A 27,428-nucleotide genomic window follows, 5' to 3' on the forward strand; every position below is an offset into this window, starting at 1 on the left:
ATTGGGTACTGAACAGAACATGGGGAGTGTCTGTTTACTCTCCAAGGACTGCCCTGGAGTGTTCTTCATTTCGCACCTTATACAGGAAATCTCAGCACGAAATTAGCATTTTTTAAAACAAAAGCTTTGCTATGGGACAGCACTAAAAGATTAAAGGCTGCAACGCATGTAATGTGTGGTATCTTCCCTCAGTGTGCTCCACCTATGAGGTCTGTATCTCTAGATACCAGCAAAAAGACAGATTTTCTCTTCCTGTTGTAACTATTTACTCCTTACTGGTAGGAAGAATCTCTCCAGACAGCCCTTCACACCCCACTCACACCACACAGCCATTACTGCTCTGAGTGGGACTCTGTAAATATCTGCTACAGACAGATTTGGGATCATTTACCCTGCTCATTTAATACAGCAAATTTAAACAAGGAAAAAATAAAAGTAATTTGAAATAAATTAAGTTTGTAAGCATTGTAACTGATAGTGTTTACAATAAATGCTTACAATAAAGCATTTCTAAACAGAAGTACAATGTCCCTATGAGTCATTCAAAGTCACATTTCTTGGAAAAATGGGAAGAAGCGCTGTGTACTACTGCTTGTTAAAGACAGGGCAAGGGAAAGGAAGACTAGGGACAAATAGTAATGCAAATTCTAGAAGTGTCAGATTTAGTAGTGTGGCTGTGAAGTCCAAGAAAGCAAAGAGACCACCGCTGACATTCCCACCACTCAACATGAGAAGTATGCTGGAGGCAAGGCGCGCTGCAGCGTGTTCCTGCTTGCACCCGAGCGCTATCGACATTCTGAACAAACTTCAGCCCTCTCCGAGCACCACTCCTGCTGCCTTGTCCCTGCCACTAGGGCGTTCCTCGTATCTCAAGAGCCTGCCTGTGAATTTTCTGATACTGTTATGTCTTAGGCACAGGAGAGGTATTTGTCTTTAGAAATTGTTTCTTCAAGTGCTGCTCTCCTGTGGCATTACAAAACCCTCACAAGGGTCACAGCTGAGCTGCTCTGAAGTTCAGGTGATGTCATAAGCCATGAACTTCTTGGGAACTGTTCAAAGGTGACAGCACAAAACCAAGAACAGAAGAACTGCTGGACAGTCAGTGCTCAAGGTGCAGAGGGATGGCAACCTCCCCATGTCAGCCCTGGCTTGCACAGCTCCATGCTCATTTTAGCCCCACCTCATAATGCTTAGCAAAAAACAAATGCTTGGCATTGTCACCTGTGAGCTGTTCCTGACCCTCCCTTTTCTTACTGTGTTCTGTCACTAAACCAAGGCTCTTGGTCAGACACAGGCTGTAGAAACATTATTCTGCATATGCTACTTGAGCATAACTACTTTAGTAGTATCAGTTATTCATCCCTCTCTGAAGGAAAAAAACCAAGTAAATAAAGACATTTGTAGTGTTTCCTACCTGCTAGGTTCCATTATTGATAACACTGGGCATTAAAACTCGAGTGTATACTAATATTTTAATATATTAATAGCAGACTATCTGATTTGGTGCAGTCTTCAACATTCAGCACTATGAGCAAAGTTTGAGTTCTAGGTAAAGACATCCACACTCTTACCAGTTCATGAGGGCTCTGGATTCACAGGAATCCAGGTTCTGTACAGTAGCTGTCATCCCAGGCCCTCACCTGGCAGATACTTATTAAAAGTGAATCAACTTCAAAAGGGATGAATCATACATGTGAAATTAACACACATGTAAGAGTTTGCAGGACTGGGGCCTTAGGCTGCACACCTTCCACCAACTCTCTTAAAGAAATGCAGGTGTAATGTATATCCAAACTTGACTGGCTTCATTCTTTTTCATGCTTGCTCCCCTAGCAACCAGAATGGTTATGGCAGGATCAGCTTAGTTTCACTTATTTGGTTTTCTGCATGGTATCAGTGGGAATTTTGTGCTCAAACACTGTAAGGACAGGCTTCAATGTGCTTCTTGGAGTCAATGGTAGGTAGATTTTTTCTCTGCCTTAGATTACCTGAAGTAATGTAAATGTAACCTTTCAAAATATCAAGTATTTAAATTCATATTTACGTGGGAGGTAATTTTACTACCTCTAATCTGATGTTCTCACAGCACTGTATGAGCAACTCCCCATTTTCAACCTTTTACCACTGCTCTACAAGTAAATGGAAGCACTTTTACTACTTAAAATATACACAATTTTTATTCAAGACATTTTCCTGCTGAGAGAGTTTCTGTTATTAAAAAAATATTATTCTATTGTTTTGAAAATTAATTATCCCTTGAGGGTGCTGTAAGAAATTAAAGGAATGCTACTTATTTTGATATGTCAAGCAACTGGCCTAGATTAACAGTGGTCTGTTTAGTTTCATGCATTAAGTGAGAGAGACTACAGGCAAATGGCAGAATTACAAATGAAAAAGCGGAAATGCAGTAGTTTATTTCTTATTTAAAAAGAAACAAAGAAAGAGTCACTTAAAGTCAAAAAATTTAAGAGACTGTCATTGACATAAATCAAGTCACTGGTCTATCAGCTGACAGTGCTATGTTAAGAAGCTTTTAAGAAGAGACATAACTCCTGGTCATCTTTACAAATTAATAAATGGAAGAGAGAAATCAGTCATCATTATACAGGTTTGCACGCTGGTTAAAAGGCAAGCCACTGAGAAATGTTACATAAAAGACTAGAAGAAAGCTGTTTTTAAGATGAGTGGATACTGTATTGCAGTTAAATGCCAATTAAACAAATATTAATTCTCAGAAAATGGGATTAAGATGATGCAATGTTCAGTAAAATTGAGAAAGTTACAATATTAAACAGTTTAAAGCATTGACTACTCATTATCATCAGTTTCCCCCCCCAACTCCTTCCCTCTCTGCCACTTTCTATCAGGATAATCTCTTCACTTTCAGCTCGCAAGTGTTTAATAAATAGAATTTAAATACTTCTGTAGCAGAAATCTTTTTAGTGGGTATCTAATTACACACATATACAGCTGTCTGCTCTTTAGCATTCTCCTTTATATGCTTACCAGTGTGAAATGCAGTGTGAGTACACAGCAGATCATAAATACACATTTATGAGATTAGTTCTAAGTCAACTCTTCCTCTCATTCCAACAGTAGAAACAAAAAGAGAAACTGAAAATGGTCAGGGTGCCGTTTCCTTTTACAATTCCCTGCATCAAAATGGGTGTGCAGTTTGAAAGAGCTTAAGAGTCATAGTAGGAGTCGAATATAGGAGTGGCAATTCTAAGGAATCCAAACAACAAGCTCATGTGAAATTCCTCAGGCGGTAGATGGGTGCGGTAAAAAAAGTAGGTGCCTGATTTGCAGGAACATCTAATAGTATCTAATGCTTTAGCATTTTCTCACATTGGACCAGAGCCACCTCTATTCAACTCCAAGGTTATTTGTTTGATTTGCTGTTGGGCTTGTTTTTGCTTTAAGACTGCAGAGTTTATTTATTCATGAGGTAAAGCAGCAGCCACCAAGCTGTTTGGGACCATGCAGGAGGAATGGCAATAGCACAGCGCGGCCACGCCGCACGCCAGCTCTCACAGTCAGAGAGCCTGGTGAGCTTTCCACAGCTGCTCTTGGAAACAGAAGAAGCCTTCCAGTTATTCCTGCAGCCCATGGTAATCCAGGACTGTCAGACCTCCCAGGGAGCTAAGTGCAGCTTGACAGACCAGGTGAACCTGTCAACATTAGAAAGCTGTAGGAATATCTGGGGACATTCACCCAGAAAGACCATGAAAATTCAATCCATCTGAGCTCTTTTACAGAAAAAATTGGCTTTTCTCCTGCCATGATACTGACTGAATATGAGATAAGGAGCTGAAAGTGGATCAAAGACAAGGAGAGATTATGGTGTGCAGCTTCTAACATGCTGGAAGACCAATGGCTCTATGAATCCCCAGGCTATACAAACTAAATCTTAGAAAATTAAATTCCGATTACTGATAACTTTTATACTCTGTGATATGGCCATTCCTTAGGACTATACAACATGGAAGAGACCAGTAAAGAGCAAGTCCATGACTGCCATTCAAGAACTGCTGACATTCATAACAGCAGGAAGAGGAAATCCACAAAGCAGGCAGAGCCATGCAACCATCCCATATAATTATGAGTGGGTGGAAGGGAAAAATCAAAAAACCAGTCATCCAGCAAGAGACTCAGGAAAGCACTGGTGGAAGGAGAAGATTAAAACATGTCAACCTACCGGTATGTTTTGTGCCAACTGAAACAGTCTGGTCTTGATGAGAAAGGGAAGGGCAGAAAGAGAGCAGACAGCCCATGGTCCTGCACTCTCACTTCTGACAATCAAAAGGAGTGATCAGTTTGGCTCTGTTTTATAAGGAAGCTTCAGAATAAAGAGTGGAGCCCTGAAATTATGGACAAAGTCTTGGCAGGAGGACAGCAATAATTACCTTATGCTAAAATTCTGCATGCATACCACGTTATTTGCTTTCACTGCACATTATTTTAAAAAATCTTTTCATTTAGGCTAGTCACATCCTTTGAAATAAGCTGATATGTGTTATTTTAACTGCTGTCAATTACACATGACTGCTGAGACCGGACAAGAACACAGGATGGATGGAGTTGAAATCCCAAATGACAAGAGGTTTATAAACCTTATATAGAGCAGCACATGAATGGTTACCTGAACTTGATGGCGTTCATCAGTGGGGTAGATCCATATCTGTCTCTGGCATAAACAGTCGCCCCAGACATCAACAAATACTCAACTAAGGGCAGGTGCCCTTCAGAGGCTGCAATGTGCAGTGGAGTTCGGCCGTCGTAGTCGCCACAGCTCAGGTTTCCACCCTACAAAAGGACACATCCTTCACATGCCAAAAAGGTAATGGCTGCACATCAAGCTGTAGCAAACGTCACACAGTAGGGTGTATACATCACATTTAATTCTGCCACCAAATTGTTAAGCCTGTCAAGCATAAAGTTTATCTTGCAGCATTGTTTTAGTGCCAATAAAGATATTTATTCCACCTCCTGCATGTTTCCCACTGAAATATATTCCTCATTACAGCACACCACACAGCAGCTTTGTGCCCATAGACTGCTGATTGTTCTTGCCTTAGTTAATTCCTACTTTCAAGATATATTTATCGTTTCTTGAGGTCCATTACCAAAATCTCAATAGTAGGGTAAACCAAGGCAAAGAGGGGGAAAAAAGAAAAGAGATGACAGGGAAATGCCTGTTTCTTCTTTGGGTATAACCCAGATCAGAGCTCTGGAGAGACAGAAATCCTGAATTAGCATTGCACTGTGTTTTGCTTAAATATAATTTTGAAGTTCTTTTTTTTATTCCTGACAGATTTACATCCAAAAGGTGGATACTATGAATATGCATAAAGTTAAGTGAAAAGAAAGCAGCACAAATCATTTTAAAATGTTCCAAAGTTAGCAGATAAGAACTTGCATTTTAATCTACCTGTATTTTCACAGTTCAAAAGAAAATGTAAACAGCTGAAAAACAGAGAGGGACAAGAACATACCAGTTCTGAAAGGAAAAGACCAAGAAGTCTAGAAACCATTTGTAACTGTCATAGCACTTTGACTCTAAAACTTAGGTTGTCACTTTCCATGAGTATGGCTTCCTATCATCAATTACAGTTCTATTTTTAAACTAATGGTTTGTACACACTGTTCATTCTACATTACCATTTCTGCTATGGCTCTTAGTGCATCTATGTCACCCAGTTTAGCAGCAGCACAAGCCAAAGGTGGAATTAATGCATCTCGTACAGCTTCTAACTCCTGAGAAACAAATAAAATTAAACATTTAATATCAGCCTCACCTCTAATTCAATTGACACCCAAATCGTAAAAACACTGCCCTAGCTCTCATGTAAAGTTTCCAAATTAGTCATTTGTATATTTTGAAATTGTAGCATTTAGTTCTTGGAAGGAAAGAAGTCTTGTGTTTATTTTACATTTTGTCACTCTCACATTCATAAGATTTAGACTCCTCTCTGGCAACACTACAAGTACCTGATATCTTTATAAACCACTTAAGGTGCACACACTAATTGCCATCTCTGTACTGCCAGAGCTACACATCAGTACAGTAGGAGAAACAGTGCTGGTGGGAGTTGGAAAAGACCATATCCTCAGGACTGGATCAATTTTATTAATGTTATTCCTCAGATATTTGTGTAACCTGTACTTTCAAACCAACACTGACAAGCCTCCTAGGCCCCCTGAATATTCTCCCATTTCTTATGCTTACTAAAGAAGAACTAAAGAATACATTCAGCATTCATCAGTTCATAAAAATCCCATCTTCCCTGAACCCAAGTCAAGAGAAAAGTGAGTATTTGTATAACCACTACTATATTATCCGATTTATATTTATATTTTATAATTGGGAGGGACTAAACACCACAAATTGCACTTGTGTAATTCTTCCTTAGTATCAGCCTTCTATGACTGCATGTACAATTAAGCTGTTTTACCCATTATTATTTGGATTGCTCCAAACTGTCAATACATTTGACCACAAAAATATAAAGCAATTCTTCATATCATTGATACCCTGAATTACAGCATCTGTCTGAGGCTTGTTATTGCAACCAGCCAGCCAAGAAAGTAATCCCAAGAGAGGGCTACAAAGGAGGGGTGGGAAAACATTAATATGTTTTTAATTAAAAACACTTTAGTTATAGAATTGTCATTATGTCCTTTCTCCCTAACTCCATATTCCAAATTTCTTTCAGCTTTGCTGTTCATCTTTAATCTAGGCTTATTTAACTCAGTTTACAGCTTTACATGATACTAATTTTAAATATTTAAGTATATACCTCCTTGCTGCTGATACTTAGAGATTTGGCAATCACTTGAATAAACTTGCTATCTCTCAAAGAGATCTTGGCTCCTGTGGGTACAACAGTCATTTCTCCTCTTAGATTCTCACTCAGCATCTGAAAAGCAAGCAATCAAACCCTTTGTTAGCAGAAGAAAAAAATGGTGGTAGTCTAATAAAAAAAACCTTAGAATCAAGTTAGAAAACTGTTTGGAGGAATTATGGAAACTAATTGAATGCAGACAAAAGATTAAAGAAATAGTTACTGTCCCATGCAGACTGCACGTTTAAAAAGACAAAGGAGGGAGAGAGACAGGCAAACAAAACTTTCTTCCAAAGCAAAGAAAACCAAAATAAGCACATAACAAAATACTCCAAATTTTAGAATATGCGGACAAAAGTTCCCTAGTGGGGTAAGCTGCAGCCTACTTAACAACACAAAGATAATGAGTAATGAGCAGAGTGAGGCTTATGACCAGAATATTCTGAAATGCTGCTGCCTCTTGCCAGCATTCACAAACCTCAGGACTCCTACACAGACCGTGTACATAGACCTCAAAACAAAGCCCAGTGCTGCCTGTAGACAGTCATGTATTTCCATGGGTTTTCAAACAGCTCCATTAGCCCTGATTTTGTTACAATTTGGACATAGATCCAGCTTTGAATGCAGAGAATTTACAGTGGTAGTAGTCATGCAGTATCCAAACAGGCATGTAACAGTTTGCAGGATGGGTGCCTCCAATATAACTGGGAAAAAAAGCCCCAAATCAAAATGTAAAAAGGTCAGCCAATTCATGTGTAGAAAGTATTTGAATAGGGCAATAAAGAAATTAAAATACTCTAAACAACAAACTCTGGGAAACTTGGAGAACACAGATAGAAGACAGTCATCAAGAAAAAGCAACTAGTTTCCTCAATTCTGACAATTTTACTCACTGGCACTCTTTCAGGAAAGGTTGCTGATGCAGCTATAAAGCACATAGTTATTTCAATTAGAATTTTAAAAAGCAGGATTGTGAAAGTTTGCAAGAAACAGATGTGATGTTGGCAGGAGGAATGCCCCAGGTTTACTTATGTCTAGGCATGCCCTTGATTAAAAAAAAAAACCCTTCAAGAGCTGACAACACCATAGCTGTCTGCTGGAAGAGTCCCATGTACATGTAACTCAGAGGATACCAACTGCTTTGGCACACTTTGAGAATTTGACAGGTTGAGATCATTGCTTTACACAGGTAACCTTAGCAATTGGCACCTGTGCTAAATGCACCCAGTGCAAAACCCTGTGTGCCTCATTCAGTCCTACCAGCTCTTCAGACATTTGTATGTGTCTGGGGGCACATTCCTTGCTCTTCATGTTGAAAAAGAATCCCAAAATAACCACGCCAGCTTCAGGAGAGCTTCTGTCTCTTGGGAGACTATTGTTTGGTGATATGTTTAGCTGAAGATATTGCCACAGACAACATATTTCCAGGCTTTCTTCTTCTCCTGGTCTCTATAACTCATTCCTGCCCAGGCAATGCAGCATGCTGGTCTCTTAGTTGTGCCAGCACAATTGTTTTTGGGTCTGTAAAATGAGTCAAATGAGGAAACCAATCCTGCATAACTCAAAGAAATTGCAAAAGTTATTTTGTTTTTCATACCATATAAAGGAGGTCCAGCACACCACCATACAAAAACCATGTAGCACAATCCAAAGGGCAGCACATGAAAATGCAGAATTATCTTGTGGCACGGTACCTAAACCACCTTATCATCAAATCCTCACCTGAGTAAGTCAGCTATCTCACCTCAGCAAACTGGATCTCAAGTTTTAACTCACACACCCAGGCAAGACTGGGAAGGTTTCTCCTGTCCCAGGTCAAATAATCCACTGTGCAAGAAGATTAAAGTGATTAAAAGAAGATTAAAAGAAGATTAAAAAAAACCCAAGCTAGTGCATGTATGTTCCAGGGTCAGTGAGTATGCCAAAGGGGTCTCAGTGAAGAGCTGGAGTTCCTGAGGTGCAAATGTGTAGGTACACAGTTTGTGGTGACTGGGAGTGGGACTGGGGCTGAGCCTCATCACCAGTGGGCTACAGGTGTGAAAAGCAGGTGAGCAGCACTGACAGCAATGAGCCATGGAGTGCCCAGGGGCACTGACCAGTCACAAAGGGAACAGAGGGCACACAGGTGCATGCATGAACATGAGGGGGATAAAAGGCTGGGCTAAAGAACAAGAAGAGTGGCTGCTTAAAGCTTTCTGAAATTGTATGGTGTTACTCTGTGGTTTTGGCCCTCTCAGCTCCATCACAAATGCACAAACACATCCAATACCCCTGCTCCTCACAGCACTCTGTCACCTGCCAGGCATGTCCTTGCACAGAGTATGTTCTAGGCATCCTCACCAAAGACACACACAGTTCCTCCCCTCCTCCCATTTCTCAGCTTTAGCAAAGAACTGCAAGCTCAGAGGCTGAAACTGTGTCTAAGCACAGTAAGTGGTACTTTCAGCCACTACACTTAGCATCACAGGTATCCAAATATATTTGTCTCAAGAGCTGCTACTGGTGGGAAGATGGGGAGCATGAAATAATGATCAGGTTTGTTATGGTGTTAATAAAAACAAAGCACCATCATGAGATACACATGTGCCTGCAGTGTTAAGTCTGGAGAGTGACTCATCATGATGTCATTTCCCAAAGTGTCAGGATTAAGATTTCACTACACACAAGCACAGAAATTCATGCATTCCTGCAGAATGCTGCTCCCTTATCTAATTCATGGCTATATGTTCCTTGTATAAAAGGAACACAATAAACAGCTATGTAACCTGCAGGAAAAAAAGCCTTAATTAAGCAACCAATGAACACTAAGAACATTGTTAAAGAGACTCTTGATTTTAAAAAGAGTTACAACGGGTTCTAGAATAATCCTCTACTTTTATGTGTTATAAAGTGTATCTCCTCATAGAGAAATAAAATCTAACATTGTTATGAGTAATGCTGTAAAGGAAGAGGCTGTAGGCAATATTTATTTTCAGAATAAGCTTTGTGTGAATGAGTCTGGGATGAAATCTTCACCACACTAAGATCAGTGACAAGATCTTTGCTGACTTCAGTAAGGTTGGGATTCTGTCTCCCATAAGAATTTCCACACAGAATTTTCAGTGCAGAAGTGTCCTAGCTAGACTACTAACATTTAAAGATGGCATTTTTATGGCTCAGTCATAGTCTTCACCTGACTTATGCAGAGAATTCTTTTCTCTCCCTGTCTTCATACATTTGTTTGCTTAATAGTATTTTCCATAAGAAAAAAAACCAAAAACATGGGGCTGTTCACAGAGTAAGTGAACCAACTGCTTTTAAATACAAGAGAAGCTCAAGGCATGAAGCTAAGCAGAAGTTAGCATAGTAGATGTGATACTTAAAGTCTTTCAAGGTCACTGAAATATTTACCTGCCTCTTCTCCTCCCAGCTAAGGTTTCTCTTGCTGAGCGTGTATGACAGTTTAGTTAGGGCTGCCTCTGGTGTCATATCACCTCCAGGAATTACTCCAACATCAGCGAGAATCTGAATAAAAGGGAACAATGATTCTAATTAGCATAGCATTCAGAAATACCTGCACATACAGAAAAGGTGTTTGGAAGATGAGTAGCTACACAGAATGCAGTGTGCAGCCAAGCCTCCACTCTCTTGCTCCTCCTACTGCCACTGTAATTCTTGTACTTTCAGTTATCAAATACCAAGCAAATACTAGAGCAATATGAATAAAGATGACTTTTACTTTAAATTCCTTTTCCTGCAATAGCACTGAAGAATTCCACCAAATGCTTGCCACGGTCGCTTACTATGCTGAAAGGGAAAGGTTACAGGTCTGTATCAGCTATCTGCAGAGTTGTCAGATTCCCTTTATTGAAAAGCTGCAGTTATTCTGTTTTAACCCAGTGGCATTTTGAACACTGCCAAGTAGGCTGTTCTCACACAGACATATTTACCATTCTTTTATGGGGCATTACTTTGGATGAATTCCAGCACTACAGCGTGCTCACAGCAGGAGTGCTTTCAGATTCTTGCAGGCTGTGCTAGCAGTGTATGATTTAGAAGATAGAACTAAAATATGTAATTTACACAGTTCTGACAAGAACAACTGAAAAAATGACCTTTTTAACTTATCTTTCTGGTAGTTAAAAAATAAAGTGTCTGAACAAAAGCAAAAAGAAGAAGGATCTTTGCTATGATCAGCAAGCCTTGTAAGCGTACAAGGCAGCAAAGACAAAGGAGATTTCAGATCTTTTGTCATTAAACTGTACCTGGGCAAATCACAGACCACCTTCTTTGCCATAATGTGATGCCTCACATTAAAGCATCTTGAACTAGGTTCTTTGCACTGAATTTTACTTTTAAATAACTTGTATACAAGCTTCAGCTTCAAAACTTTGTGGCTTAACTAATATTTTCAGCAGGATACAGAGCCTTAACTAGCTCATTAACCACCTCCAGAAGACCCAGAGTAACAATTTTTGAAGTCCCATGGGAAACCATATACAGAGAAGGTGAGAAATACTTCCTGTCCTGCAAAGCTAACCAAAGAACAGTTAGGGCTTTTTTAATGGGTTTGTGAGAGGAGGAGGAAGGGATTTCCCAGCTTCCTTCCTATAGCTAAAGTCCCCACAGTTACAAGTTTCTACTGTGTAGATGGATCAGAGGCCAGACATTCATTTAATTAAAACAAACACTTCAAGGGAAGCCAGGGACTCAGCTGACCTACCTGACTAACTCAAATGAGTAAAAACTGGCCCAGCCATGTGCAAAGACCTTTGAAATATTTCATTTAAAGAAAAATCAAAGTAAAATTAACATTACAGCAACTTCACAGCATTCACTCATGATGCTTCCTCCACTGAGCAGCTCCTCATGAAAAGGAGAAGGCAGTGAAAGAACAAGTGTGAAGTAATTTTGTAGGACTTGCCTTGGTCAGTGTTCTCCTCAAAAGATGCCAAGAAAACAGGGCAGCCTCCAGCTGAGGCTGAAGCAACATAGTACAAACTCCATATAAAAAATGGAAGCTAAAAGGAACACATTTCTACACAGCCTTAAATTGGTTCAGTAAGACCTAAGCAGAATCTTGTAATTCAGCATATCAACGGTCTGGATCAGAGTGCAGAAAGCCATTTTAGGCGTCTACTTGGAGAATCTTTTAACCAAAGCATAGGAAAGGGGTTTTCTTCTTCTTTCCATAAATTTTAGCAATTCATTTCAAGCAGTAGAGCACATAAAACCTAGGGTTCATTTTTATGTTGTTTTTCAAATATAAATTTGGTGTCTTTTATTGACTTAACTGCTTTTTCTCTTCCGAGTGAGCTGTTCTATATAATCTGCATATTACTAGAGTATTTGCTATAAAGCATGGGATCTTTGCAAAAGTCCCTAATTCTCAAAACATCTCCATAAAGTTATGCAAAAGTTTTACCAACATCCAAATAATAGCCCATATCAGAATATACCAAGTCTGGATACTAAGGAGGTATAAAGAAAGTCTTACAATATCCATTTATTTCTCCTCAAAACAGTCCTTGTGCAAATATTATCTAAAGCTGAGTCAAAACCAAAGCTAAAAGAGGCAGGTTTCAGCACCAGACCAGGATATTTAGGTTTGCCATGCAGTCAAAGGAGAGGCTGGCTCTGCCAGATGCGTGGTTGCTCCCAACAAAACCAGGTGTCCAAGGCAGAGGGATGAGTCACCCTCTGGTACTGCTTCTTGGCTATTTAATATCTGGTCCTTTTCTAAAGGCCAGTTAAACCAGCTTCCCTCACACAAATACATGCAGCACATATTCTTATACAGCTTTGTGCTCTTATTAGTCCCAGTGATGTTGTGTTTTGGTACACAACTTGTGGTAGAAACACACTACAAAGTTCCCTGAATATTAACAGTATGTACACAAAACCTACTTGAAGCCAACCCTTGTGGGTTAAACTAAACTGATTTCCATTCTTCAATACAGACAATTCCTTAGATACTGTTCTCCAATCTCACCCTGAATTCAGTTGTACTTCCAGTCAAATAAAGAACTAGGATTTGGAATATTGCTTGCATCTACTGGCTTTCTTCATGCTCCTACGCTGTAGCTAAGCAACTGTTATCCTATCAAATACTACTCTGTTTGATCATCTGACCCCTAAGCCAGCTTTTAGCTGAATGGAATCCCTCTGAGAGAGATACTACGGATCTAATGCAAAGTATCCTGGAGTGCTGCACATGACAGGAGTGAGCAATCACTGATTTGGGATTTGAGCTGCCTGTTTTGACTATTCAGACCAGGAGTAACAGGATATTGTTTGTAGATATGCGTTTAAATGCTTCCAGCTTAAGATTTTTTCAGATGTAGTTATTTTATGAGCAACAACTTTACAGTTAATAAACCTGGTTTTATATGCTGGGACTGCTGGAAGTTTAAAGCAAGTATCAGTGGGATGTTTGTTTTCCACAGCAGTGGGGAATGAAGTGGTTGGACACCCCTCACCTGCCCTGTTGCATAGACTGTTTTAACAGACCCACGCAGGCACTGTGTGCAGTTCAGAATCACCACTTTGCGTTCAGCTGCTTTCCTCAGTTCTTCCAGCAAATCTTCTCTCTTGTCTGGGGCATTGCCACTCCCATAAGTTTCAAGTACTATGCCCTCAATTGGAGGCTGAAGAAATGCTTTTACCTGGTTAAAAACAAAACAGGGAACAGAAATAAAAGGTATGTTAGGTCATCCTTAAAATTTTCACATATGGAACACCATTTTTAAAAGTGGACTATCCCTGCTATAGTCTTACAGGCTTTCATGCCATACACCCTTCTGTGCTTCCCTATTGCAATAACTGAGACTGTACAACAAGCTTTTAAAAATGAGACTTTTCTTCTCTGGCTTCCTTTAAAATTTCTGGAGGGTTAGAATTTAAAATAAACTGTTTTGCACAGTCATTAGTTGATGTGAGAAAGGATGCTATTGATCAAGTGCCATTAACAGGCTGTACTATTGCACCACTGTTTGGTGCAACAAAAAGGTACAGTTACACTTATGAAATAAATGTTGAGTTATTAACTAAGTTTAGAACTCCACACCCTTGCCCAGATTTTTTTTGCTTTAGCAACGAGTTTAGTTAACCAATGACTGCCTAAGAGACAGAGTGTTTCACCTTTCAGGAAAGAGCATTCTAACAAAGCATGAAGTTTTTAAACCTAAAACAAACTGATTTAAATTGGAGACACTTATATATTCTGGGACAATTGACACTGAAATGGATATTGTGCCTCACTGTAAGAGAATACTGTCAAGAGAATGCCTAGCAAAGTCCTCTTCCTAGAAAGATGTATTTTCAACAACCTAGACGTTTCCTTGCTGATCACATATGCTAAATGCAATACACTGTAAACCCCCATGAGGCTAACTATGCAGTTGGTGTTTTATTGCAAATATACCACCTCTCTGTCTTTCCATCTGTTCATATTCACCTAAAAAGAATAGTGATATAATTGGGGAGTGCTGCTTAAACTACTGGATTCAATTTAAGAAGGCAAGAGCCACAAAAGACCTGTCAATTTAATGGAACTAATATTAGACAAAAACTTAAAGACTAATTTACCTAAAATCACAGTCTGCAAAATAATTTCTAAAGGCAAAAAAATTGCACTTCTCATTTTCAGCAGCAAAATCCCACTTTTCATTTTCAGCTCTGTATGAATGCTGAGGGTCATGTGAACCATCAGTGTGAGACAAAATGAAGCTTGAAAAAAAAAAGAATTGTGGAAATAATCACACTCCACCCACCATACTGTCTATTCTTTGACAAGATATTAATAGGCCTCAATATGCACCAGGATAATATTTTCCTAGTCACTGTAGCTTGCACCTGTCTAGAAAACCACACTTGACCTATTTATAAGTCCTGATAAGAAATTAATTTTAAGTTCCAGAGCCCAGAGAGTTTATACAAAAGATATTTGAAAAGCTTTTATCATTTATGGCATATGGAAATAGTCTTTGAATGCCCTGATATTTCAAAAAAATTATTATCAGACGAAGACAGATTCTTTCCCTTCCCTCCAAACCCCAACCACTGCTCCAAACAATGCAGCTTTCCTAGAAGTATTTCAGCATCACTTCACCCATTTCCAAAGTGAAGTGAGGACACTCACAGCAGCAGCAGTGATTCCTGGGAAGATCCGCAGCAGTCCAACATTCCTGTTCATATTGGTGTGAACTCGGAATTTCTTTTTGGTATTGGCTCTCCAAACCGTTTCCCAGTTTACTGTCAAGAGAAATGGCCTTTTTAATCTAATATTAAGACATGACATTAAGTACACTTGTAGTACTTGATTCTTACAACTCTGTTTTTAAAAGTTGTTCTTGGGCAGAGAAGTCATGAAAGGCAATGCACTTTTTAAAGAGGAAATGAAGGCCCATTTAAGACAGAAGAATTAGCAGCTGGTCTGGCATAGGTGAGGTATTTACTTGTCATACACTGACCTGAACTTCACTGTTATGTAGCTGGCCTGATACGAGCCTGGATTCATGTTTGGAAAACAGACTTTGATCTTCTCAGATGTAAGAGATGACAAATGCATTTACTGTTGCTGCTAATCACCTCCAGAGTTTATTAGGTAGTTATTAACGATTAAATAAAATAGCAAGGATTCAATTAACTCTGATTATACATTTAGAGCCAGAAGCCAGCTGTTTAACTAATAGTTTGTTTGTGTTGCATTATTAGAAACCAAGTCATGCATTATTGATTTCAAAATTTTACTACTTCAGTGTAGGAGTGCAGCATTGGTAACACTGACGGCTCCTCCAAGGCAGTGGAAGAGGTTTAACAAACAGCAGCCAACAGCTCAGAGCATTGTGCCTCCATGAAGATAGATCATGCTGTAAAGCTGCCTGCTTTCCCTTCATGAGTTAAGATTTTGAGATTTTGGAGAAACTCCCAAGCAGCAAGACAGATAAAAGATCTGCATGCATAATACCGACTTGCTCTCAGCCATGCAGAGAGTTACTCACACCAATTACTGTTGCAATTTCTTGCAATCAGCAGACAGCCACTTCCAAAAAAGAAATAAAATCAAGAATAAATGTAAATGCCTCCATCGAAGCCTGCTCTATTGCCACACTACCAGAGATAGTAAAAACTACACAATCCATTAAGTCAGGACAAAAAATAGCATTTTCCTATTAGACTCTATGAACTTTTCTTCCCTGTCAGCAACTAGAGTCTCTTCTTTCTAAAAACTGCCATACGCCATTAACCAGGTCACAAGCAGTTGGCTTGGCATTTTTTTATCCCTCCAGTCACACTTCAGCACATGGATTCCTACTGCCCTGGGAGTGGGAGAATAGAAATATAAACCATTTCTGCACCTTCTTTCTTTCTGATAAGCTGTCCAGCATGATTCTGAAACCACCTGGCTGAACTTAGTAGCTATCCAAGTAGCTCTCAAAGACCTCCAAGAGCTTTCCAGGGTCATTTAGAGACCTGCAGGAGGAACCCAGGGAAGTGCAGAGCCTGTGCATTTGTTCTGCATGAGGTTCATGGGCCTGGCTAACCACATTGAACATAAGCACTGAGCTTTAAGAAGCAGCACTGTTTAGCAATAAATCCATTCCTCTAAGCCTTCTAAATATAGGTTAACTCTTTAAAAGCAGCCTCTTCTACAAGAAGGGATGGCAATAAAATTGTATCACAGCTTGCTTTTCTTTTATCCTCCATAAGGTAGGAGTCCCTGCCAAAACTTCACAAATGCATTCTACTACGTTTGGCAACTGTGAGCATCCCTGATGCCTGCAACCAACTTGAAGAATGAACTGAGGAAACCTGCCTTGGCATGGAGCACTAACACACTGCCAAAAACAGAAGACCAAGGAAAGAGATCAGAGGACAGGTTCAGAAGTCAGACCTACACCAGGCCTATACGTGTACTCTTGGAGAACGCTCTACCAAATAACATCTCCAAGATAAATTTAATGCATGCAGACATAGTATAGTGATGTAATTCCAAATTATATTAAAAAGAAGATAAAGATTGCCCTGCCCCTGAGTTAACATTCGCTTGGTCATGAACCTCCTCAGCCTACATAACGTGTTTGGTGCTGCAGACTCCACAGATGTCAGTTTTCCATTTGCCAAACAAGTCTAAAAGGCAGAACAAAAGGCAAATGTGATGCAAGAGTCAAAGACAAACAAATATACATAGAAGACCGACTTCATCTCAGATTTACTCAGAACTGCTGAAAGTGAGGCAGGACACCACAGAGGGGAAAAAAAATTAGAACACACCCTTTGCATCCTCCCTCTCAAAGGAACATCCCCAAAAGGGAACAGTATTTATTAAGGTCAAGCATCTTCACTGTACTGAATAAACCAGCTGTCTTGCTGTGTCATGTCACACTCAGCAATCTTCTTTTTTTTAAGAGCCCAAGAACATAAGAATAACTAACAGTTCTTAAGTAAGAAACTCATATACAAGCAAGTGGGGTGCAAAAAACGCTTCTTTTGGTGTTCACAACTCTTTTTTTATCTTATGGATAAGAGTGATTTATTAGGGATACTCGGTTTTGGCACAGCACAGGAAACAGTAACCTGCTCTGACTTGGGCGGCCTGTGCTTGTGAAGAGTTTAACTGATACAGCACAATGCATCATGTAAATCTGGATGCAAAAGTGAGGAACAAACACAAGCTAGCTACTGGTGTGGCACAGCAGAAAGAACGTTTCTAAAGCAGTGTACATAAAATAAAAAAGAAATGGCTATTTACATACTGTACTCATAATGGCTTGGGATAGATTGCTCTATTCAGGGCGACTGCATTCAAGATATTAAGGCCTTTTGTTTACTCTTCCAAACCAAACCATCACATGAACAATAGTCTGATATTTCCAATCTTCCCCCTCCATATCAAACACTATAGCCTCTTATCCTGGGGTGACTTTATGATGGTTGTATCATACTGCCAAATTACTGCCAAAAAATCACATCCTTATCTTATGTAGCTCTATTCACACACATACACAAAATATGGTGATTGGGTTAGTACAAAAAAACCCAACCTGACTTAAAATAAAAATAACTCTACACAGATCAGAAAGCAGAAAATCCCCCTGGTGTTAACACAGCACAGGTTTCAACTTATAACAGGGGAGCAGCAACTCAGAGTGACACCTCCCTTAGGAGTGGTGGCTGAATTCTGAGTTATGAAATCAAACAAGAAATACAGCTTTTCTTGATTGCAGAGCTGCAGACAAACAGCAGTGCTCTGCTCTCATCTCTCTCTGCAGAGCTACAGGTGAGCCCTACCATTATATAAACTGCCCCAGAGTTCACTGTGATTCACGGCAGCAGCAGCTGAGGGGTGGGGAGCACAGGCCAACCTGTGGCTGCCAACTCCTGCAGGAGGCAAACAAGCACAGACCCCCTTTCTTGGCAGTTTGCTATAAAACAGTCTTTGGGAATTAATATTTCAACTGGCTGGTTGCAACAACCAAGATGCCTGCTTAGAAGGGAGCAGGGATGAGGACCAAAAGCACTCCAGTGAAGAGAGCTGGTATATGCCTTCATACAAAAATAACCTGGGCTTTCTATATAAATAACCAACCAAGATGCACACTTGGCCAGTGACTAATAGCTTCTCTCTAATGAGATTTGTGGGTAGATGAGCCCAAAAGGGCCTTCTAACTGCCTGCTGCTGTGCCACATCTGCTCACACCATCACACAAGCTCTGTCCCCTGCACAGGCTGTCTCTCATCGCATGGTCCTGTACATCTGCATCACTCCAGAAGTTACATTCAACATGTGATGCAGAAATTCCAGCCACAGTAACAAAGCAAGTTTCATGTGTGCTTCATTAGAACAATCAAGAATGAAGCAATCAATTACAAAGTATACTGAGAATTTTTACAGATCTCAAGAGAAATAGTCTTCCTTGTCTCTTTTGTTTTCAAAGTATGGAGAAATCAGGTAATGTATTTTATCTGATAAGTTTTGAGATTTTAGGAATATTTCTTATTATTTCCATACTGTCCATTTCATACAGAGATTTCTGATTCTGCTGCAAAAGTATTTCCCATGAGCACTGGGTTTCTTAGTGAGGAGTGGGCGAGAATTTTTTCATTTCTTATAGGATTTTCTTGTGCTAAGTTGAAAGGCCTAAGGAAGTTGATACACTTGCTCATCTAAAACTGGGTAACACAACTCCAAGGCATAGCTAACACAGCTAAAGGTGCGGCTGAGAACACAGCCAGTTACGGAATTAGAAATCCACTGGGAGCCTCATCTAAAAAGGGAATGGGATAAGAATTGGATATCATAAATGAAGCAGAGAACTGGAAGGGTAAGGGAGGGAACAGGACTCTCCTCTCTAGCTCTGAGGTACGCTGTTATATGCTTTGCTGAGCCCTGAACAGCATGTCTTATTCCTGTGCACGAACCCACAATCCCACCATGCTCCCCACTTCCTCCATCCTGCCTCCTCTCCCCTTCTGCTTCCCTGGAATTTTCATTCCCAGCTTTGTTAGAACCAGGGAGCCTGAGGAAGAGTTTCAGCCTACCCCTCCTGGCATCTTCAGGCTGCTCTCTATAATGCTGAATCAGCCAGAGTCAGCCCTGTCTACAGGAGGATTAAGACACATTATATAAAGTCATTTTGAAAAAAAAAAAAAAGTTAAAAGATGCTAGATTTGTTTGGTTTGTTTCTAAAAGCCCAAGTGGTTCCTTGTCTCCATGAAAGCTTTATAGAAGGACTGTGTAAGCAAACTCAAGGGAGACAGAGATGTTTCAAACAATTACTTTGGACAAAATAAAGCAGCACCAGTAGATTGCCCTTACTATAAACTATGTTCTTTCAAAATGAAACAATCCTTCAATAGTGACACCGTCATCTTGGATAAATGATGCTATCCTAACTGGGTAATCAACTGAAGCAAATAAAAACAGAGCCTATCACACCATCAGTTTTTAAATCAGAAATCCCCACTGATCCCAATGAGGCATTTACTGAAAAGATAATGGGTCCCAATATGGGCCAAGGGAAGTGCTTAATAACGTTCTCATTTTTCTACTCTAGACAAGGAATCACAAAACAATTCATTCAAATCAAGAGAGGAATAGCATGCGATTTGCAGCTTGATTTCATTATTGATTGGTCAGTAAACGGAATTTATTCATACCCTGTTTGATGCAGTTCATAAAAGAAGATTCTCCCCAGTTTACTGCAACAATCAACGGGCACCATTTCTGCTGATTTCATAGACATCCTATTTGCCACAGCACAACAGTGGCAGACTCTCTACCTGAGACAGGTCTTACAGGCAGCTACAGTATTTCACAGGCTTCCTCAGTTTATATCTGGCTGCTATAAGCTTTGATCCTGAAACTTTGTAAATGACTCCCAGTCATTTAGGTGGAAGGGAAGAAGTTTATTTTTCCAGATTGCAGAGTGCCTTTCTCTAGAAGTAGAATCCATCCAGAATGGCACATTGCATGGCACAGGGCTAGGTCTCCTACTGCCACTAATGGCACTTGGCTGAACAATTCAGGAACTGTTCCCATTTTTTTTCTAATAATGAAGACTGTCACCAAATCTACTCCTTTTTAATACCTATTCTATACAAAAGCAGCTCACATGTTTTTTAAAACTGTACTTTAGTATGTTTTCTGGCAGCTCCTCATTTGGCTAGATTCCATGTCTCTCTTCTCCAAAGAAAGGTGTCATTTATCCAAGAACATTTATCCAAGAACATTTAAAGACTTTGCAAATAGGTACTGAAACCCTCAGGTAGTTTTCCCCCTTCTTAAGAAACAGACACAAAAATTACAGGGAGCCTGAGTAAGTTTGGGGAAAAAACCACTTTTGAGGTCTGCTGCTATCAGTGTGTTTGCAGTTCAGGCAGATCCTAAATATCCAGTAAAACACCTTACACAATGACACGCAACAGAGAATCTGTTGAAGCTACAAGTACTCTGCAACGACTTTTTTCCCTGATTTCAGAGCCCAGCATGGTCATTAATGAGATGAAACTCTTTGTTCTTTCAGTACAAACTCCCTCATTTTATCTTTGGAGCAAGCTTTTTTCTGACACAGGGGCAACCTTCCCTCTGGTTAGTCTGGATCTTTAGTCAAAGTCAGCCTAGCTCACATCTATATTCAGATAAATGCAGTTGAGTCACAAAGTCTCATCCTTACTAATATTTAAACAGATTCAGAGCAGATGAAGCAAAGTCAAGCTACAGGACTTTCAAAGATATTTGACTTTAAAAACGACGTTTCAACTACACAAGCACAGATTCTTTTCAGCTACAGTTCTATTGCAGGCAGCATAAATTACATGGCTTAAGAGATGATGTTGCTTACTTGTAATATCAACCTCAGCATTTGCAAGTGGAGGCAGGTTAGGTGAGGAAAAGGCATTGAAACTCCCAGCATCCACCTTAGTCACCCTATTTCCCCTGTACAGTTTATTATAAAAATACAGGCACACCTGCAAGACAAGTAAAGAAACAGGTCTATGAATAAGCCAGTAATTAAAAGATGCAGTAGATAAATACTGTAGTCCGTCCTTTATAAAGTGTTTTCTAAATCTTTAAAGCAGCTCAGAGGCTAGTAGATGTTTACAAGTCTAACCCTTTCAAAAAGTGTTGGCATTTCTGTCACACATTGGTTTAAGAATTTAAGAACAAAATTAAGTTCAAGTTAAGACCTAACTAGTTTCATAATCCTCTGATGAGGCTTACTCTAGGAGACAGCAAATTTGTCTGAGTTCACTTCAGAGATGGAGGAAAGAAACAGTCTGAACTTTTTAATAAATTCATCAGTTATGTATAAATTCAGAGTCCAAAACATAAAAAAAGGCCTGGTGGAAATGAGGATAACTTCCAAGAGTTACCATGCATAAATAATTATATTCCTTCTCAAGTCTATTAAATTTTATCAATTTGAAGGAAAAGAGATACCTCAAAGCTGTTATCAGTTATGAAGATCTTGGCCAGTCAGTTGTTGCTGTTGTCTTACAAGAACTGGCTTTGGAAGCATGGCAGAAGTAAAATAAGGTGTAACCTGACCCATTTTCTCTCTGAGTTTTGAGTTGCACAGCACAAACAGCAGCGTACTGAGACTATGGAGGTACCTGCATGATCACTAGGTGTATCACTCTCAACACTTCAGTCTTCAGGAGCACAGCTAGAAGACACCACTACCAGTTCTATAGTGACTGGAGAAGTTCAAAGTAACATTCAGTTAAAAAACAGACTTACAAGTGTTTCAGATCCCACATACTTGCAAGAGAACCTCCAGTTTCATGTCTGCTGCAGCATACATTTCAGACTTGAGAGTCTTTCTAGATTGTGTACGGGCCAATGGAATATGACCAATGTGAGAACAGCACGTGCTTTGCCATGCAAGCACTGTTACCTCAGTCGGAATCCATTCATCTTCCTGATTAAGTGCAATTCCTTACTGCCTACCGGATATTTAGTGAGTGTTTGTGTTCTGGCTAGAGGGAGAAATGCAGCTTCTCAGATGGTCTTGCCAGGCAAACAGACCTCAGGAATCACGAACTGCCCAGCCATCAGCAGTGCCCCCAGAAGGTTGTCTCGGCCGTCATTCTGCAGCTCATAAATGGGCACCTGAAGAGCAGAGACTGGAATTACACCCTGGCCCTTATGTAGAGCCTACACAGCAGAAAAATTGAGTCCAACTTATGCAATACAAATACATGAATAATTTATGTAACAATGATTTATGGCAAAAAAAGTTTTCCTTCTTCACCCAAACTATTTTAGACTGCAGCAGATGGCAAGACTTCTCTCTCTGCTTAACAGAATTTTGTAATGTAAGTGCTTAAAAACTAATACAGAGATTTTTCTAATGTGATTAAGAATATTAACACTGGTTCAAAAATATAAAAACTAGCAACTAGGCATAGTTAAAAGTGACTGAGCATAGGAGAAGTGATGATAGAGAGAAAAAGCAACACCCCCAGAACATACAGAACTGTCACTACAGGCTTCACAACAGCTCTCTTGCACCATCTTTCCTCACAGCATAGTAAAACTGAGCCAGCAGGTTATTACAGACAGAAAAGGGCAAGATTAAAAACAGAAATTTAGTCTGCTGAGTGATCATTTCCATGCCTTTTCAGACTGCTACTTTATTAAAAGAGAGTGCTTCTTTCAGCAATTATTAAAAAAGAAAATCACATGCTCCCTTGCTGGATCATATGTCAGATAGATCTCCAAGCAATAAAACCAAAAAGAAAGCAAAACCTTGACTGATGTATCACAACTAGGCTGCTCCATGTCAAGACAGCAAGTGGGAGCCTACTCCTTCCTAGACTTTTGTATTTTGACTTCAAATAGACCACATGTGAAAGGGAAGTTATGAGATTGGGGAGGGGAATTTTACAATGTGATGTTTCATCTTTCCTTTGTGATTAGAGCAGTATTTTACACTCAAGCAAGCTATTCTAGTAAGACAACCCCTCCCCCTCAGACAATATGCAAAGGGCTGATCTCCAGCTAAGAGAATGAAAATTAATAAATGTAGTCTTTAGAGGAAAAAAACCAGACCACATTAGATGTTTTTTGGAACAGAAATTATCAAAAATGCATCCAATGATTTACTTTTTTTAATTATAAAGAATGCAACAATGAGTAATGTAAGTTGAGATAACAGCTGATGAACTAAAAAATACTAAGCTTCAGGGCTTTAAAGAAAAGAAGACAGCTGACAACCAGTGGCCACCTGAGGCTGGAAAAATGCTTCTCATATAAACCGATTAATACACAATGGCCAATGACAGGCTCTTATGTCTTTCTCCAAAGCATCTGGCACCAGCCATAATGAACTCCTGGTCTGATTTGGTACAGAGTTGTGAAGTCATTAATGATAAAATTATGGGGCAGATCCTCAGCCAGTGAGCCATCATTTCTCACTCATTTCTGTCAGTGCTGTGACCATTCATCCTGGCCAGGGGCCTGTCCTGCACTGCTAAGCTGTACAGTGATAATCAGGATAGAGCCACGTTCTGCATATAAAAACCAAAAATGAGGATTCCTTCAAATTAATTTCCTTACCTGAGATCCTGTCAGAACAATAGTTTTGCCCAGGTTCTCACACATGAAGGACAGGGCTGAAGCTGTGTACGCCATAGTATCGGTACCGTGCAGGATCACAAAACCATCGTACTTCTCATAGTGCTCCTGCAGGTAGAGAGACAGTTTTCACACTGTTAAGGAAATGCTGGCACCAGCAGGTGAGGTACACAGTCATTACTTTCAAAAATTGATGCAGGCAATAGCACAATGCTTTGTAGGGTACTGCACACACAACTCCTCCTAAACTTACCCTGTTTCCAGTTTAAATACAATTAAGGGTTAATCGGACACTGGGCTCTAGAGCCAGTAATTCTGATTATGGAACAGTCAAAGACATTCTTCTGTGTATACATATTAATGCAGCGTTTTTAAACCAGAAGACTCCTAATTAAGAAAAGCTTAGCAATGGCTTTAAACAGGAATGTTAACATATGCAAATTAGTCGTATAGTCTGATGTCTTGTTGCCGCTTTTACTTTAGGGATTACACCATTTACAGGAACAGATTAGGCAAACCAGGGCTAGCATAATATAGGGGAAAAAACAATCCCTTTAATCCATGGCAGACAGGCAAACTTCCAGTGTCAGAGTGCCCTCTTCTGATGGAAAGGCATCCTTTCCACAGCAGAACCTGGGGGAGAGGCTTCTTGTTCATTAATGGACATTCACCTGATGGTTTTTGAGAATTCCCTTACACTATCAGGCACATGCACTATCAAAATGAATTTTATAAAAATCTTAATCTTAATACAGTTCCACACAAGAGGTGGGTTTTTTTTTTAATGCAAAGCTATGAATCACACTCCTCATCCTGTGAGAATAGTTATCTGCTGGCTTTTGGAAGAAAAAGGAATCGGTTCAGCTACTTTAAGAATGATGGACATAGCAAACACTGCAGGGAGAGACACTAATGTCTCTGATGTAACTTGGTAACACGGAAAGGATTACACAGAACTCTAAGCAGATATATGAAGTGCCAGCATGGGGAGGAAAAAAGAGGTTTAAACAAGATTTCTTTTTAATTACACTCCTCATGTTACACTAGGCACATACACTTGGCACCTCCTGATAATAAGGTCATGTCGAAACTCATTTGTAGGTTCCTACTTGTCCTTTTGCTATTTCTTCACTGATACTCATATCTGTCTACCTGTTGCTACTTACTGGAAGTTTCAGGGGGTTTCTGCTTACCTCTAACAAGTGAACCAACACAACTGCCACTGTTGCAAGGTCTTTCTGCAGGCCAAACACAATGTGATGCAAAAACTGTGCTGCAGCAATTCACCAAGGCAGCAACAAGGTTACAAGAATGGCCAAGAAACAGCCACTTGTCCTGTCTAAATCAGTACACTCACAAGTACTTTCACACTTATGAACCTTATCAGATGCAAAAGAACATAGTTTGGTTTAGGTTCATAATGGAAAAGATCAGGTTGCAAATTAAGGAGATATCCCACAGAAACATCTTGGAATGTTTTAGTCTGGAAAATCATCATGTAACAGCTGTGGCAGTCAAGTGTCCAAGATGAACACAAAGTGGCAGTGTCTGCACACAACCTGAAGAGTTGAAAAGCATTCCTTTTTTTGCCTTCTCAGCAATCTTCATTTGGATTACACAAACTGGGCATACAGAGAACCTGCGTACAAGGAAAAAATCCCACCTTTTTTTGTAATAAAAACTAACATGCTAATAAGGGGGAAAAGGTAAATTCTCTCCTTTTCAGCATGGGATTGCTGCCTTCTTTTGGCCCTGGGCTTTTCCCAGCTGCACCCCTGCTCCACCCTAGAGACTTCCCATGTACACACCAGCCCCATCTCTTCTTTGCCTGGGCAAGATGCATTTAATAGGACAAGCAACCTCCCAAGTTTGGTGGTTTCAGGATGCTGAACCTTCAGCATCATTCCCTGCATTGAACTGTTCACTTGCATTGCTAGAGTTGGTGGAAGAAGGGAATTTACACTATAAAGCCCACTATCACAGAGTGGAAGAGCAATATCTTCCTAGCCCCACAGTTATTTATTTCTGTCAGCTATGTATGAATTCCTGGTGTGAAGCATTTGAAGTGTTTTGCAGTTTTGCAGTTTTTTAAAAAGCACACAGCTAGGTTCAGTCAAGGGACAGGAGCACAGAAGTGCTGATTTTTTTTCTTAATTCTAAAGAAGGATGTAATGAGTTTATCTATTTATGCAGGAATATCTAGGGCTTTAAACATTTTCCACTGTGGGAAACATAACCATGGCAGTATTTTTTTCTACTGGTTGCAAAGCTAAAGCTAGTCCAGTGCATGTATGCTCAGAGTAAGAAATGCATAAAGACATTAAATTATTTTCTATGTCAACAGCCAACTATTAAGCTATTTGAACATTCAAATTATGTGTAACTAAGCAACCTTCAGCTAAGTTACCCACACCTAAGGATTTTATTCAACATTTTTGGACAGTGAATTTAAGTCAATGTTTTAGGACATTTCAACCTACATATAACATACCTTATTCAATCACAGCTGCAAATTTATTTTATTGTATGGAATTATGGCATGGCTCATCGTTGGAAGAATGATGTAACTTTAAGGAGTTTACAACATTTTCAAATGAAATAAAAATTCTGCAAACTTTGCAAGCCACTAAATAAGGTACTTTACATTTAAAGAAACAAATACATATGTATAGTGCTACTGAATTGTTTTATCTTCCTAAGTATACCAGATATACTGCTGGTTTTGCCTAAGTGAAAAATTAATTCTTATCCCACATCACTGTACCTCAAGTTTCTTTGCAATTTTGGCCCAGTCATCTGGTGTCATGTTGGAAGAGTCAAGCAGTGGCGAGAGCTCAAGGATTGTGTAAAAAATTCTCTTGTTTTGCTTGGACAGACTATGAAGAAAGAGAATTGGAAAAAAAAATCTTAGCATTAATATCAACTCATCACTTCTGATTTTTTTCTTTAAATCATTAGTTTTCACACTTTTCCTCCCCATCCCCCAAATCTAGGTGAAAAATATCTTAAATCTGGAAATTAAATTCCAAGTTTAGAAGTTCATGACTTGATGTGGTTTAAAGCAAAAATACCTAAATTTAATTTAATAATAAATACAACTTGGGAGGCAGACATGGGTGGTTTCTGGGCAGTGAGTGCACGTTGCTGGGTCATGTCCAGCCTCTCATCCACCAGCACCCCCAAGTCCTTCTGGGCAGGGCTGTTCTCCATCTGTTCATCCCCAGCCTGGATGAATACCAGGGTTGCCCTGACCCAGGTGCAGCACCAGCACATGGTCTTGTCAAACCTCATGAGGTTCACATGGGCCCAGTTCTGGAGCTTGCCCAGGTCCCTCTGGATGGCATCCCACTCTTCAGGTGTGTCAACAGCACCACTTATCTTGATGTCATCTACAAGTTTGCTGAGGCTGCCCTCGATCCCTCCATCCATGTCATTAATGGAGATATTAAATACCACTGGTCCCAGTATAGACCCCTGAGAAATACCACTTGTCCCTGATGTCCATCGTGATTCTGAACCAT

The 27,428-nt window shown here is 39.8% G+C and overlaps 1 protein-coding gene across 3 annotated transcripts in view; it reads right to left on the reverse strand.

Moving 5' to 3' along the window:
• Window positions 1-27,428, reverse strand: part of ASPG (asparaginase) — a 44,665-nt gene that overhangs the window by 10,077 nt on the left and 7,160 nt on the right. The window contains exons 3-13 of one of the 3 annotated variants that reach the window (XR_005627846.1): window positions 26,672-26,783; window positions 23,890-24,015; window positions 22,357-22,440; window positions 21,170-21,296; window positions 14,965-15,077; window positions 13,304-13,489; window positions 10,236-10,349; window positions 6,801-6,920; window positions 5,662-5,757; window positions 4,643-4,806; window positions 4,199-4,292 (exon numbers count right to left, since the gene is read on the reverse strand). Coding sequence is in view for 2 of the 3 variants with exons in the window: in XM_039712790.1 (XP_039568724.1) it covers window positions 4,313-4,361; window positions 4,643-4,806; window positions 5,662-5,757; window positions 6,801-6,920; window positions 10,236-10,349; window positions 13,304-13,489; window positions 14,965-15,077; window positions 21,170-21,296; window positions 22,357-22,440; window positions 23,890-24,015; window positions 26,672-26,783 (1,291 nt within the window). In the remaining variant the exon portion in view is untranslated. Of the gene's footprint in view, window positions 1-4,198; window positions 4,362-4,642; window positions 4,807-5,661; window positions 5,758-6,800; window positions 6,921-10,235; window positions 10,350-13,303; window positions 13,490-14,964; window positions 15,078-21,169; window positions 21,297-22,356; window positions 22,441-23,889; window positions 24,016-26,671; window positions 26,784-27,428 lie in introns of those variants that run through there. The other 2 variants (XM_039712790.1, XM_039712789.1) reach the window with 2 other exon arrangements.

This window comes from Passer montanus, unplaced genomic scaffold (assembly GCF_014805655.1).
Source record: "Passer montanus isolate IOZ18808 unplaced genomic scaffold, ASM1480565v1 scaffold27, whole genome shotgun sequence".
In the NCBI taxonomy this organism is placed as follows: Eukaryota; Metazoa; Chordata; class Aves; order Passeriformes; family Passeridae; genus Passer; species Passer montanus.